Here is a 15,276-nt window from a genome sequence, read left to right as displayed (position 1 = left end):
AGATTTTGAATAATTTGCTTTACATTTCATGCCATGCTTTGTTTTTAGAGCAGAGCAGCACTATATGTAATCATTTTTCATATGGTGTAAAAATGCTGTGATAAGTTAAAATTTTCATTACCATGTGTGCATGTCATGGCTCAGTCCCTACTCTTCCTCCAGGCACTCCACCCAGTGGATAAGTGCACAAAGTGACAGTGAGGAGGTAAATACAGAAGACTTGAAAGCGTCACTGTTTCCTTCATATTTGCCTTAGTACATAGACCCCTTAATTTATATCTTAAACATAAGCCATACAATGGTAATAAGTGGAATATTTGTCTATGTAGTTTGGCTTTTCTATTTTTACATAACTAACATTCTTAAGGTGAAGGATCTAGTCATACTAATTCTTGGCTCAGATTGGTCAAACTTAAAATCAAGTTCTAATTTATGTGTAATACGCTAGGGTCAAGCTTATTCACTGCCTTGTTACAGTGTCTTTATTCCCCAGTCTGTTAACTATCCTCTTTAAATTAAATTGACACTGGAGAAGATGAATGAAGAAAATGTGAGCATAATAAATCAGAAGAGAACTATGGAAACATTTTTCCCTGATTTTCTTATTCATAAAAGAAGTTTCCTGGACTAACGGGTATATTTACTAAACTGCGAGTTTGAAAAAGTGGAGATATTGCCTATAACATCCAGAGATGTTTACTGACCCCGTGTTCTGGCTTTGGTTTTGGATCTGGATTAACTTCACGTTTTGTTTTTGGCAAATCCGCCCTTGCTTGTATTGGTTTTGGTTTTGGATCCCTATTTTTTTTCTAAAATCTCTATTGTTTTTTGCTAAAATCACGTAATTTTGCCTTTCTTTCCCTACATTATTATTACCCTCAATAACACTAATTTCAAGTCATTTGCAGTCCATTTTGACCACCTCACAGGTCACAATATTATTTTAATACACTTTTAAACAAAGACTGCAGTGAGCTGGCAGGATGCTAAGCGACAGAGCAATGACACAATGACACAAACACATGGCAGTTCATAGCACATCAAGGAAACATTCCCACACAGCAGTGACAGAAAGGAAAAGTGGTGCAAGATGGAATTTTCCTTGGGCCCTCCCATCCACCCTTATGTAAGATATTGAAAATGATATTTACAGATTATCAAAGCAAGCACTCCAGCAACAAGCAGTGCCACTTTTGTGGCTGAAGTGCTTGGTTTGTTTGGGCCCCCACAAAACAAGCTAACAATGGGCTAAGGCGACTAAGAAAACTGTGCTGTTAATGAACTCTATTGTGAGTAATGCATCAGTGATAGCAGTTCTTGCCAGTGATAACAAGAAGACCATTTTCATGCCTGGGCATAAGACCAAAAATCCACCTCTTATGTTTGGAATTATTTTTACGCAAATCCTGACAACAGTAGTCTAGCCATTTGTAGCATTGAAAAGCCACAGTCAGTAGAGGTAGGGACCTTAACCATCTAGGATTCTCATCGGTGTTACGCCATTTGAAGCGAGTTCATGGAAAGCTTTTGTGAAAATCAGAAACTTATGCTAAAAAATAACAACAAGCAGTCCAGCATCAGCCACCTCCCTTCTCTCAGCTAGATCTCAGCACCTGCAATCTACACCCCCAACACCTTCATCATCAATATCCTCACAAGTGATCAGAGTTAGTCCTGTATCCAAGTTTCTAAGGCGAGATGACTCCTCCACTATTCAGGATCCTTAGAAGAATCCTTGAGCGTTAGGCCCACTGCTGCTTCTTCTGCTGCTGGGGGTGGATCTTCAACCTAGAAGCAGACCAAGAAGAAGACTACTAGTAGTTTACAACAACTGACTATTAAACAATCAAAAAGGAAAAGGAAAAAAGTATGAAAGCTGTCACCCAGTCGCAAAGCTGATCACAGACGCCATGGCGACTATGCTAGTATTAGATCTGCGTCCAATATCCACTGTTAATGCAGCTGGTTTTAGACAGTTACTTGAGGTCTTCTGTACCCGTTACCAAATTCCATCATGACACCATTTGACTAGAAAAGCTATTCCTCACCTCTACCAGAAGGTTCGTAAAATGTAATTATTGGGCTACAAAATGGCATTCTACAAACTGAACACTTAACGACAGATATGTGGACAATCGGAACTGGGCAAACTAAAGATTATATGACTGTGACAGCCCACTGGGTTGGTGATTCACCTTCACCAGCAGGTACAGCAGCAGAATGTACCCAAGTAGATCACAGTTTTAAGGGGCAGGTTACTCTGTGTATCATCTGCTTCACTAAGAGGCATATTATTATTATTATTATCGTAGATTTGAAAGGCACCACAGTGCTACACAGCATGGTACAGTAGGGAAGACAAGAACATATATAAAACAGGACATACATAAAACAACAACAGACAAAATGAATGGAGACATGTAAACAAAGGGTATGGAGGACCCTGCTCATTAGAGAGCTTACATTCTAAAGGGAAGAGGGTACAGCTGAAACAAGAGGAGCGAGTGTGGCTCAGAGTGGAGATTGGGATAGTTGTGAGGGTGCATTAATGTGAATAGTGATATCGAGGATAAGGTCACCTCTAAAAAGAGATTGGTTTTCAAAGAGCATCTAATGATTTGAAGGCTTTGGGAAAGTCTGATTGAGCATGGTAGGGAATTCCATAAGTGGGGAGCAGCACGGGAGAAGTCTTGAAGGTGGGAGTGGTTGTCAGGGACTAGACAAGGCACAGGTCAGAGGTAATACCGCTGACAACCTGTTTGAAAAACTAAGGGATGTCATTGCAACATGGCTTATCCTGCTTGGACTCTCCTGAGGATATGTGATTTCTGCTAACACCACCAATATTGTTAGAACATTACAGCAGGGGGAATTCCATCACATCACATTCCCTGTTTTGCTCACACAATCAACTTGGTAATACAGAACTTTTTTAAAAATGACAATGAGATGCAAGAGATGCTGCCTGTGTCCTGATAAATTTAGGGTCATTTTCGGGATTCTGCAACAGCATGTAGGAGAATGCAGCAGCTGCAAGAAGAATACAATTTAGGGGGAATGTACTTTAGTCCAGCACAGAATTCTTTCCGTGTTATGCAAGGTGCTGAAACGACTCAAAATACTCACCTGTGAAGAGAGTGCAGGCATTGTTAGCTTGAGCCAAGTAATTCCCCTAATTAAACTTTTATAATAGCAGGAAGAGAAATTGAAGGAGGAAATGAAACAAAGTAATTCCGCTAATTATGTTGGACTTGTAGATTAAGTACTTTATTCTATTCGCCAGGACCCAAGAGTTATCAGCATCTTGAAATCGGATCATTACATTTTGGCAACTGTGCTTGATCCTAGGTTTAAGAGCTATGTCTTCTCTTTCTTTCCAACTGACCCAGATCTCAAGAGATGCAATGAGCTCCTGGTCAGCAAGCTGACAGCTGAAGTGGTACATGACACAATGACGTCTCCTCCTTCAGTTTCTCTGGAAATTGCTGCTAGGAAAAAACTTAGCTTTCCCAAGACACCCAGTGGTGATGCAGATGAGTCTGCACAACATTTTGACATTTGGTCTGGTCTAAAAAAATTGCCCAAAAATCGTGAACTACAAATTCCATGGGGAAGGCCATTACCGCCAATTACATCGAAATACACAGACTTCTGTGATGGCGGATTCCATAGGGGATGAATTAGTATTGTTTGAGGATGATGTACACACTGATGAGGGTGAATATGATGACAGTGTAGATTGCAGGTGCTGAGATCTAGCTGAGAGAAGGGAGCTAGCTGATGCTGGTATGCTTGGTAATATTTTGGATAGAATGGCATGTGGGCAATTTTATGTTTTCCTGTAATAAACTTTCACCTATATTAGAGAGGTGTTTTTTTCTTTAAAAAGGTACAAGCTTTTTATTTTCATTTTTATTTCCCTGACTTAAAACGACTATGCACTTGAACATAGGCTTTAGCATATGAGATAGAGGGGTTAGTATCATCATGACTGAGACTGGAGAGTGACAAAAGCAATGTGACTGAACACTGGAGAATGACAAGGACACTGCCATCCCTCCTGTTTCTGTATGAGCTATGACACATTAAAATGTGACTGGAGATTTTAAATAACACTGCCAGCCATATTATTTGAATTTCTGTTTCAGCACTAAACACTGCCACCTCTCCTATTTCTGGGTGAGCTATGGCATAATACTATGTAACTGCAGATTTTGAAGAACACTGCCAACCCTATTATTTCTACTTCAGCAATGACAATTAACAATGGAGCTGTCCTATTTGTGTGTGAGCTATATAACACCGTAAAATGGGACTGCAGATTTAGACCAAGACTGCCAGCCCTAATATTTCTATTTCAGCAATGACAATTATCAATGAAGCTGTCCTATTTGTGTGTTCCCTATATAACACAGTACAATGTGACTGCAGATTTAGAAGACCAAGCCTGCCAATCCTATTATTTCTATTTCAGCAATGACAATTAGCAATGGAGCTCTCCTGAATGTCACTGGAGACTTTGAAGAACACTGATACCCCTCCTCTTTCTTTTCTACCAATGACGCTGCCCAACTGCACTAGACACTGCCAAGAACCTTGCAACCCCTTCTGTGTCCCTCTGTGAAATGACACTGGATGGCCGTGGAGGGCAGTACTTATAGAATCCAAAACTCGCGAGATCGATGATGTAACGCTGATGTTTTGCCACGCTTTCATTTCCAAGGGTGCGCGAAAGTACTGAGGCAGCTCGGCTCGTTACTTGGATCATCTAAGATCGGGTTTATTCAGTTCTCGGGGAACCGAGCCTGAGAATTTCTAATAGCAACCAATCAGATTCTAGCTGTCATTCTGTAGAATGTGCTAAATAAATGGTAACCAGAATCTGATTGGTTACTATAGGCAAATTCTCCACTTTTTGAAACCCACAGTTTAATAAATATACCCCTAAGTCTCAACATCTCAAGAGCTTAAAGCAGACCTGGTCAATCTGTGGCTCAGGTGTTGTGAAACTACAAGCCCCAGCATGTTTTGCCTTTAGACAGACAGCCAATAACTGACAGGGTATGCTGGGAATTTGACAACACCTGAAGGGCCACAATTTGGCCAAGCCTGGCTTAAAGTATACAAATGAATACCTGCTTCCAGAGCTAAATATGTTTTATTATAGCCATGCAGGTGTTTTATATTACAATTTGCAGAATATGTTATTGTTTTAAACATTTTGCATATATATATTTTAACACAGATAATACAGCTTCAGTCCTAACAAAGAGAAATGGATTCCGAAGACAAGAACAGTCCGTTTTTTACTTACCAATTGTTATAGTGGACAGCGGATCTCCATCACTTAGTAGCACCAATACCCTTACTATTAGGGTCTGTGACTGTGATCCAGATGGAATTGCTCAAACTTGCAATGCCGAGGCCTACATTTTACCTGCTGGACTAAGTACTGGAGCTCTGATTGCAATTTTAGCCTGCGTTCTGACACTATTAGGTAAGTCTCAGCATTACATAGTTATCATCAAAATGTATGTAGTATGCAGCAGAGTTGCACAACCTTATAAAAGACCTATGTCCCGAGTCTCAAGTACTTAGTCATTTTTTAAATGAATTGTGTATTATTTTATTAATTTATTAATTTTATATATGTTTGCATGGCTCCTAAGCAGCTATAAGAAACAGAAATTGTATTATAATTATTATTATTATTATTTCTATATTTCATTAGTGTTTCTTATGTTAAACCATCAGTGCGAGCATGTTGAGAGCAATTACCAAAGTGGTGAGCCTGTTTGCCTGGTTGTAGAGCCAGGTCCTGCAACTTTTGAGGACGTTGTAATATCCATCCTATGTTAAGTACAATTTAACAACAATATACAGTACTTGACAAAAAACTTGGCCCTCTTTCAAAAGCTGATGCTGAAAAACATTCTTGTTGGTTGTTGTTGCCAGCACGAGTTACTGTTAATTTTCAGTTCACAATTGTTGATGGACTATAAATCTGTCTACCAAATAAAATACACACTAGAATTTTTGTTGCAGTTGTATTTTCACGATATGTTGTAGTCAGAAGTGGTTTGCAACTTTGGGGGAATTTTTTTTTTTAACAAAAAGCCCATACTATTTTTATGCTGTTTAATTGTACTTCTTTGGAAAGATGGAATAAATATTGTAATTGTTTTTAGAATGCATTTATTAAGATTGTATATAATTGTTCCAGGTATCTGAGGTGTTGAAAAAAAGAGTAAAAGGCACCATTGGTTTACAATATTACCTTCCAGATCATCAGCTATCTCATTATAGTATGTGCTAATTATATAGAGCCATGTGTTGCTGAGATAAGCAATGCTTTCTTTTTTGTGAGGGCCTATTACATTTTGGATATGACAGTCTGTATAGTTGTACCTTCAATGTCATACTGGTTTTTTTTTTCTATAACTTACTTTTAAAATTTGGAAAGATAGACATCTCTCAAAAAAGCAAATGTTCTAAACCATTGTTTATTTGTATAGCACTAATCATATTAAACAGTGTTTTTGCAGAGAACATGCTCTTTATCCAATGTATGCATCTTGCGGATACATTTTGGAACCCAAATGGGGACCCTGTGTGTCAAACTTCATATCTTCTAATATGAATAATATATATATTTTATATAGAACATTGGTACCCTGGCACTTAGAGTTCCAATTCAAAAAGTGTTGTGCACCAATGACTTATAATAGTTAGAATGACAATATATAAATAACATAATACTGTATTGTATATTAAATTGAAAAACTCTAAGAACAAGACAGCTTGCAATATTGTTGATATTTAACAAGGACAAGGGAATTTGTATTCGGTCCACCATCATCTGCTCAAGTTTAATGTGCACTTGTGCATGTTAGAATTACCATTTGTAGAAATACAAAGCTATAAAAAAAGAGATATCGCTGTCCTGTGTGCACTGCATCATATCTTTTCTATGGACAGATGCATCCAAAATTCTAAATTGTTACATTGAGATTTCTCCAAAGCACTCTATTCTTGTGCTTTGGGGAAATCTCAATCAAGCCATCTCTTGCTGGGTCTCATTCATCATTATTAATTTCAGAACATTTGATCTAACAGATGTATATATGGCTGGACCAATCTACAAAATAACACTATTGTTTAAACTATAGTTAATTTCTTCCCCACCTCTATTGTAGTATTTTAAATAATAATAATAATAATAATAATAATAATAATAATAACAATGATAATAATAATAATAATAATAATAATAATAATAATATAAGTAAACATCAAATATAATTTTATCTGAACCTATACTGCTAAAATCTATTTGATTTGAGTGTAATAAAAGTAAAGTAAAAAAAGTAAATTTAAACATAGCCGCCTTTGTGGTTGATATAAGGCACATCATCTTAAAATGTAATGTAACTTGTGCATTGCACTGTGGAGAGCATTTAAATTTTGGTGGGTATAAAATTGGCAATGAGAGTTCCCACAGGAGCGGAGAAATTTGTTAAAATATTGCCATAAGTCTCTGCAATTTACTATTGTGCCTTGTCCTAAAATTTGTAATACCCTATTTAGAGTTTTCTCTTATTGAAGTGTATATTTGAATGGCTATCACATGTTGCATCACAACTCTTCATTGCTTGTTGCATGGGTAGTTGACTAAACAAGTGACAATATGCAGATATAAGTAGTGAGTTCTACCCAGGAATTTTGAAACCTCATTCTCTGAAAAGATACTCTGATCAACCCATGTTCTCCTAATGCAATACCCATAAGATAGAGGCAGCATGGTGGTTTAGTTGTTAGCACTTTTGCCTCACAGCTCAGGGGTCATGAGTTTGATTCCCGACCATGGCCTTATCTGTGTGTAGTTTGTATGTTCTCTCTGTGTTTGCGTCGGTTTCCTCGAGGTGCTCCGGTTTCCTACCACACTCCAAAAACATACTGGTAGTTTAATTGACTGCTATTAAATTCATCTTAGTCTCTCTCGGTCTGTGTGTGTATGTTAGGGAATTTAGATTGTAAGCTCCAATAGGCAGGGACTGATGTGAGTGAGTTCTCTGTACAGCGCTGCAGAATTAGTGGCGGGAGATCTTCTTGTATGTGTTTGTATGTGTGGTTGTTTAGTTTTAACTTGGCCACATACTATTTTAGATGGAGTGGGGAGTATTCTATTCATAATCCAGGGCTAGGTTGGTCCCCAAACACATGGCTAGCATTCTGTTGTTTTATACCCCCTACACACATTATTGCACACAGTAAACAGAAAATGTTAATATCTAAGTTAGAGCATTTTTCTGATTATCTCTCTGAAATAGTGGTAATCCTCTATGTTGCAGTTTAGTAAGTAGATTCCTGAAATATACTTTTATAAAACATTTATGCATATGTGTATAATTCATAGCAACATTTACATTATACTTGTGTCTCCCTGAGATTTTTCCAGTAACTAATGTTGTTTGCTAATTGCCTTGCAGATGTACTATGTCAAAGCACATTCTATTCATGCTATTGAAATCTAGTTACCAACAGTGAAATGTGTGACACATTCTTTGTAAAAATGACAAAAATACCATTACAAATTTTCCTACAGTAACTGAATCGTAACACTAGCTGTATTAATATAATTGGCAAGACACTCATGGAACATTACCTTTTTCTTTAATTATAATTGATACTGCCACTGCTTATTTAGACAATATAGAACTATTTAAATGTGATATTAAAAGGTTGCACAGATTTCTTCAAAGCTTTTCTAAAAGGAAAAAAATTAATATGCCTGAAACCACTGTCTCCTCTATTTAATTTAAAAGTGAACTAGTGTTTACATTATTTTTAAGCAAACATTAAGGCCCATCTAGCAATATTTTACATTTGCAAGACATCTGCTAATATATGGATCATTAGAGGAAAGCCTGGTAGCTACTACATGACAAGCAATTTATTGCTTGTTATATGTGTCAAGGGAGGCTGTAGGAAAAAATGTGCTATACCCTGTTATGGAGACAGAGACCGACTTTTAACAGTTTTAACCATAGGCTTAAACACAGAAAGGGAAATATTTCAAAGAGGATACAGCAGATAAGTGCTGGAAATTAAAATAATTTATCTCACAGTGTGTAAAATAAATATGAAAACATGTATTAACCTAACCAATATTTCAGCATAAAGTATCTTACCAAGAAATGATTATCCAGGCAAGCTATTACATTTTAAATCAAAACACATTCTCCTATATATTAAAGAATGTGTGTTTTATTAAATATTTAAATACAATGAACTAAACTCATTATTTTTGCATGACAATTATTTTTCTGTCTTCGCCCACTAGCATCTTAATTCACTTATTATAGCACAATAATATAATGGTTATGTTGCCCTCTGTACCATTACGATGGACAAGCTTATCCAGCCTTGCTGCCTAGGGTCCACAGAGCTTCAATGTCACCTTGGGCTCTTGTAGATTTTCTGCTTGATGGAGCACCCATTGGCAATATTGTTCATGGACAGGAGTTTTATCCTTTGAGGTCTGAGCATAATCCCATAAGACAGAGGACGAAGCATTAGAAGACTACATCAAAGAATAGATAGCTATTTAAAAACATATATTAATTTCTAAAAATAATTAATTTAAAGATAACTGTTTATTTGTTTCTCAATTTAGTGCTTGTGCTTCTAATTGTCACCATGAGAAGACGGAAGAAGGAGCCTTTGATTTTTGACGAAGAGAGAGATGTTAGAGAGAATATTGTACGGTATGATGATGAGGGAGGAGGGGAAGAGGACACTGAAGCTTTCGACATGACGACTTTGAGAAACCTGAATATTATCAGGGACAACAAAAGCAGAAGGGATGTAACTCCAGAAATTCAGTTCTTGAGCAGGTCATCTGTACGAAGTCCTCCAGACAACTTAATCTTTAGGGAATTTATCTGGGAAAGACTAAAAGAAGCTGATGTGGATCCATGTGCTCCTCCTTATGACTCCCTACAGACATATGCGTTCGAAGGAAATGGCTCAGTTGCAGAGTCCCTCAGTTCACTAGAATCAGTCAGCTCAAACTCTGAACATAATTATGACTACCTGAGTGACTGGGGCCCTCGCTTTAAAAGACTTGCTGATATGTATGGCACTGTTGAAGACAACCTGTATTCATAGCAGTGGAATAAATACACCTAAGGCACTGAACAAAAAACTCAGTATTGACTGCTAAACTGTACATGTGTGCTCATTTTAACATGATAGAAATTTGGTTTTGTGGAGCAAATTTTTTATTTCTCTTGCCGAGGGACTGCACTGACCACAAATCAGAGCACTTTTATATAGAATGAAACAATTTGTAAATTCACCAATACCTAATGAAGTGAAAAGTTAGCCTGTTATACATTAATTTGAGGGATGATTCTGATAGCTGTGATTTTGATATGACAGGCCATACTGATGTAAATTTTTCAAAATCTATGTTTTAATAGGACACTTTTGCAGTATCCATGTTCCACTAATTTATGTCAAAATGCAGCTAGAACATACCTAAAATAGGGTGCACTGTTCCATATGGAGATAAGTTGATCTGTGTAGATGAATCTAACCAAGAAAAAAGAACATAATCAATCTTGCTGCATTAATAAAGTACTGTGGTTCTGATGCTGAGTTAGTTGTAAAGAACATTTGCACGTTGGCAAAACCATGTTGCATTTGGGGGGGGTCGGGTAAATTTAAAATGTGGGGAAATATTTATAGGCGTGTCCTAGATCATCCTTAAATGTCAGTGTCAAAATAAAGCTTCCAAACATTTGTGTGCTACATGAAAAAGCAGCCAGAATTTTCCTTGCTGCAAAAGAAATAAATTGAACCCTTTACATTGTAACATGATTTGTCCAGAAGCAAGCGTACTTCTTTTTTTTTTTACTTTGCTCCTAACTCAGCATCAGGCCTTGTGCAGACCAGCTTAACTCTATAAAGTATAATGTTCCCATTGCAACAATGTGTAATCAAAGGAATATGGGTGCAAAAAAAGCACCTTTTCGTAAGAAGCCTTCCATTCAAAATACAACTGAGTGAACAAAGCTAGCATAAGTATATTATTCAAATTAGAAACAATATTGGCATTATATAAATACATAATAAAAATAATAGTAAAATGGTAAGATTATATATATATATATATATATATATATATATATATATATATATATATATGCACAGTCTGACAAGATACTAGCACTTTTATACATGTCCAGATGCACTTTCCAGCTAATCCTGAGACACAGAATACTAAATTTTAATCTGTATGAGCTGAAGTAGATATTACACATACAATTACTGAACCTCTGATGATGTGCTGGTGCAGTAGTAAACTGTACTGATTTGCATCTAAAAAAAATCCCTGAAGGTTAGGAAACAACGTTCTCGTCTAGGCACTATAATTACATATTTCAGTTGGAGGGAACATAATTGCTCAAACTGGACTTTCCAGTGTTATACCAGACATTAGTAGTGAAATATATTGCAATACATAAATGTATCAGGCAAAGGTGTTCTGTTATTATATGGTCTGTGGTAAAAAAAAAACCCTCAAAGATCTTTAGAAGATACCATACAAAGGGGCATATTCAATTGTTGGCGTTATAGCCAAAATTAACGCGCTGTGCGCACTATTACAGTCATTACGGTACCGTCATTACGGTAATAGTGCACGTAAATACCGTTATTATGGTAGTTTTCTCGCTGGATTTCAGCTCACGGCTCAGGAAGCTGCGAGCTGAAATATGAATAGGAATTACTGTAATAGCGGTAATACTTTTTCCGCGGCGAAAAAACAATTGAATATGCCCCAAAGTATCAGAACCATTCTGTATCACTCATATGGATTTTGAAGACAAACCTTATTCTACATGGTCCCATTGTTTGTTTTATTAGGAAAATACAAGATAAATGAGTACATATTTAAACTCCTTTGTATTTTATATAGGTTATATCCATTTTAAATTTGATTTGAAAGGTACAATTATGTGGCTAAGGGATTAACAGCAACCAATACCATATTGTATATATATATATATATATATATATATATATATGTCTGATTTCCTTAACAGAAAAGAAAAAGAAATAGATTAGTTTCTTTACATAGCTATCATCATCAACAATCATCAACAATTATTTATATAGTGCCAGCAAACTCCTTACATTTGAGAAATAGCTATATTTCTTACAGTTGTACACTTACATATTGTGCATTTGAATTTTATTTTTATTCTTGTAGTTATTCCTTATTGCTTACAATTGGTATAGAAGAATAGGCTATAAACTGCGACTCAGCTATTTACAATGCTAGCAGTTATACATTCTTCCTTTTCCATTGTTCTGTATTGGTTTAGTGACTCTAATTTCTGTATGAACTCCTGTAAATAATATCTGTAAAAACAGTGAGCTCAGATGTCATCACTTATAATTGGTGAAGGCTGATGTCATCACTTAAGGGAGTACAGCGCCCCCCACTGTAAATTATTACTAATATTAGAAGTCATCCTACAGCTTTGTGGTTTTTAAGAGTCACAAAACTCTTCAGTTACTTCTAATATAATTTGCAATAGGGAGAACACTTGCCCAAATATAAACTTCTAGTATTTTTTTGCATAATGTTATTGGCATACTTGCCAACTCTCCCGGAATGTCTGGGAGACTCCTGCACTTCGGGTGAGTCTCACGGACTCCCGGGAGAGTATGGCAATCTCCCGCATCTGCCCACTTCGTAGTGAAATGGGCAAAATTAGGTCCAAAATGCCGTGTTTCTCCGGAAATCGCGGTATTTGGCCCCGTCCGCTGCTGTAAAATGGCGTTTGCGTCATTATGTCATGGGGCGGGTCCAAAATGATGTGATTTTGGAGCCCCGCCCCCCACACACCCACCTCCCCCAGGGAGGCTCCCGCACGCTAACGCCAAAAAGTTGGCAAGTATGGTTATTGGTGATACAAATATCTTTTTGATGTATAAAGCCACTTTTGGAGTTTTACAGACAACTTGCTTGTGCCTTTTATAAGGAAGCATAACTCCTTAGCAACTTTCAATCCACTTATAATATACACTGAATAGTACATTTACACATATACAAGTATGGGATTGATAATACAGAATGCTTTGGACTTTAGAATTCCTAGGGCTTTTTCCCACAATTTGGAGAAAAGTACCTTTGACAGTTACCCCTGTCTTTTCCCACACTGACCCTGGCTTTTCCTTCCTTATTGAAATGTGTAACACTTTTTCTCACAGCAACTGTAAAGGAAAAAAAGAAAACACATCTTTTTTTGGTTTACAAAATCTTCTAGATAAGAGATGTCATTATTTAATATGCGTTGTCCATGTTTTAAAAACATATTGTACAGTATGGGCCTGATTTTGAGTTAGAAGCAAAGCAAAGAAAAGGAGCAACTTTACATCTGGATAAACCATGTTAAAATGCAAGGGGTACAAATGTACTTATTGTTTTTGCATGCAAGGAAACACTGGGGGCTAGATTTACTAAGCTGCGGGTTTGAAAAAGTGGGGATGTTGCCTATAGCAACCAATCAGATTCTAGCTGTCATGTTGTAGAAGGTACTAAATAAATGAAAGCTAGAATCTGATTGGTTGCTATAGGCAACATCCCCACTTTTTCAAACCCGCAGCTTAGTAAATCTAGCCTTGGGTGTTTTTTAATGTAGCACACAAATACTTGACAGCATTTTTACACTGAAATTAAAGTTGATCTATGACATGCTCTATCCCAACTATAAATCTGTCCCTACATTTTAAATTTATCTTTACTTTAACTAAAAAGCAAGCCCTATGTGGGCACATTTATAGACATAGGCCTATTGAAAAAAGATGATTTCCTAAAATAGTGAAGATTTTTAAGGCTGCATCTAAGATAAAGATAGTGTAATGGACAGTCTGATTCTCTTATTAGCAATCTTTATACCTCTCAAATAATGTATTTCTTACCCTTACTCAGACACAACAAATATTACACATTGACGTTTAAAAACAACAATATGCAAGATTAAAAGCCCACAAACAAATGAGACATAAATGTTTTTTTTGCAAAAAGATTTATACAGGCAAAAATGGATGTACAGTAAGATCTTCCTGTCTTGTCACAGTAAAACAATGGTTTACAATTTTACCTTTCCGGTACAAAATATTCCTACTTTTCACAGCTACCCCAATCATTCTTTAAATAAGAAATGTATATTTAACAATAATGGGAATCAGTGGATAAATTAGTGAAATTGTCATTGTGCAAATAAGCTAGATATTTTCAAGATAAGTCACTTTATGGAAAAATAATGATTTGTCTGCATATTGTCCCTGGAGATTTGTTCACAACTTTCACTAACCCATTTTATTGTTCATTTGAAGCTGACATGTTTGTAATGATTCTAAAAGCAAATCAAGAGAAACAATTTATATAAGTCAAATCAGAAAAAAAGTTTAAACCCTAACAAGACAATTTGCAAATTTCTACTACTGCTTCTAAACCTGTTATTTCAAAATGAGATGATTAATGTAGACATTAGACAGATATTCATATCCTTCAAGTTTCTCCTTTCTCACTATAGATAGGTATGTTTCATGATTTGCAAAATATTATCGGGACACCTAGATGAATGATGACACTGATATTATATATTATTATTACTATTACTGTTATTATTATTATGATTATTATGATTATTATTATTATTATTATTATTATTATTATTATATTTTAATATTTTAACATGACTATTGTTAACTATTGCTTGTTTGTTCATTTAAGGTATATGTTTTGATAGGCTACTGTAACATAATTGCCTACATTAGGCTTGAAAATCTTTCTTTGCAGTATATATTTTGTGACTGCCTTATTTATAGAATCTGAAAAGATAATACCCAGGCAATGTTACAATGCTAAATTTAGAGTGCTGGTTCCTCAGGCGGTAACTTTAATAGTTGCATTTTTTTGTTTTCTTTTATCCTCTAATTTATAAAGGACATTTTGCCTTTTTACTAGATGTGTAGTGTTGCATTACATTTTTGGAGCACTGATCTACATAAAATTCAGGTCCATTTTGCTGCCTTGCAGTATAAGTCTCAAAAGAACAAGCTGATTTTTCTCTAGACTCCTATGTGAATGAAATGAAGCATGGAAAATGAGAAAGAACTCTAAAGCAATCGAATGGCATTGATACAGAAAGAAATCGCTTACAAGGACATTTGATTTAGAGCCATTAATATTTATGA

At 36.0% G+C, this 15,276-nt stretch overlaps 1 protein-coding gene across 1 annotated transcript in view; it reads left to right on the top strand.

The window, feature by feature from the left end:
• CDH7 (cadherin 7) overlaps positions 1-10,707 on the top strand; it is a 149,857-nt gene extending 139,150 nt beyond the window's left edge. The window contains exons 11-12 of the mRNA XM_075213255.1: positions 5,246-5,497; positions 9,677-10,707. Of these exons, the coding sequence (XP_075069356.1) occupies positions 5,246-5,497; positions 9,677-10,170 (746 nt within the window). The 3' untranslated portion in view covers positions 10,171-10,707. The remainder of the gene's footprint in view (positions 1-5,245; positions 5,498-9,676) is intronic.
• The last annotated feature ends 4,569 nt before the right edge of the window (positions 10,708-15,276 follow it).

This window comes from Mixophyes fleayi, chromosome 5 (assembly GCF_038048845.1).
Source record: "Mixophyes fleayi isolate aMixFle1 chromosome 5, aMixFle1.hap1, whole genome shotgun sequence".
Lineage (NCBI taxonomy): Eukaryota > Metazoa > Chordata > Amphibia > Anura > Limnodynastidae > Mixophyes > Mixophyes fleayi.
This window is presented reverse-complemented; position numbering and strand designations above follow the sequence as displayed.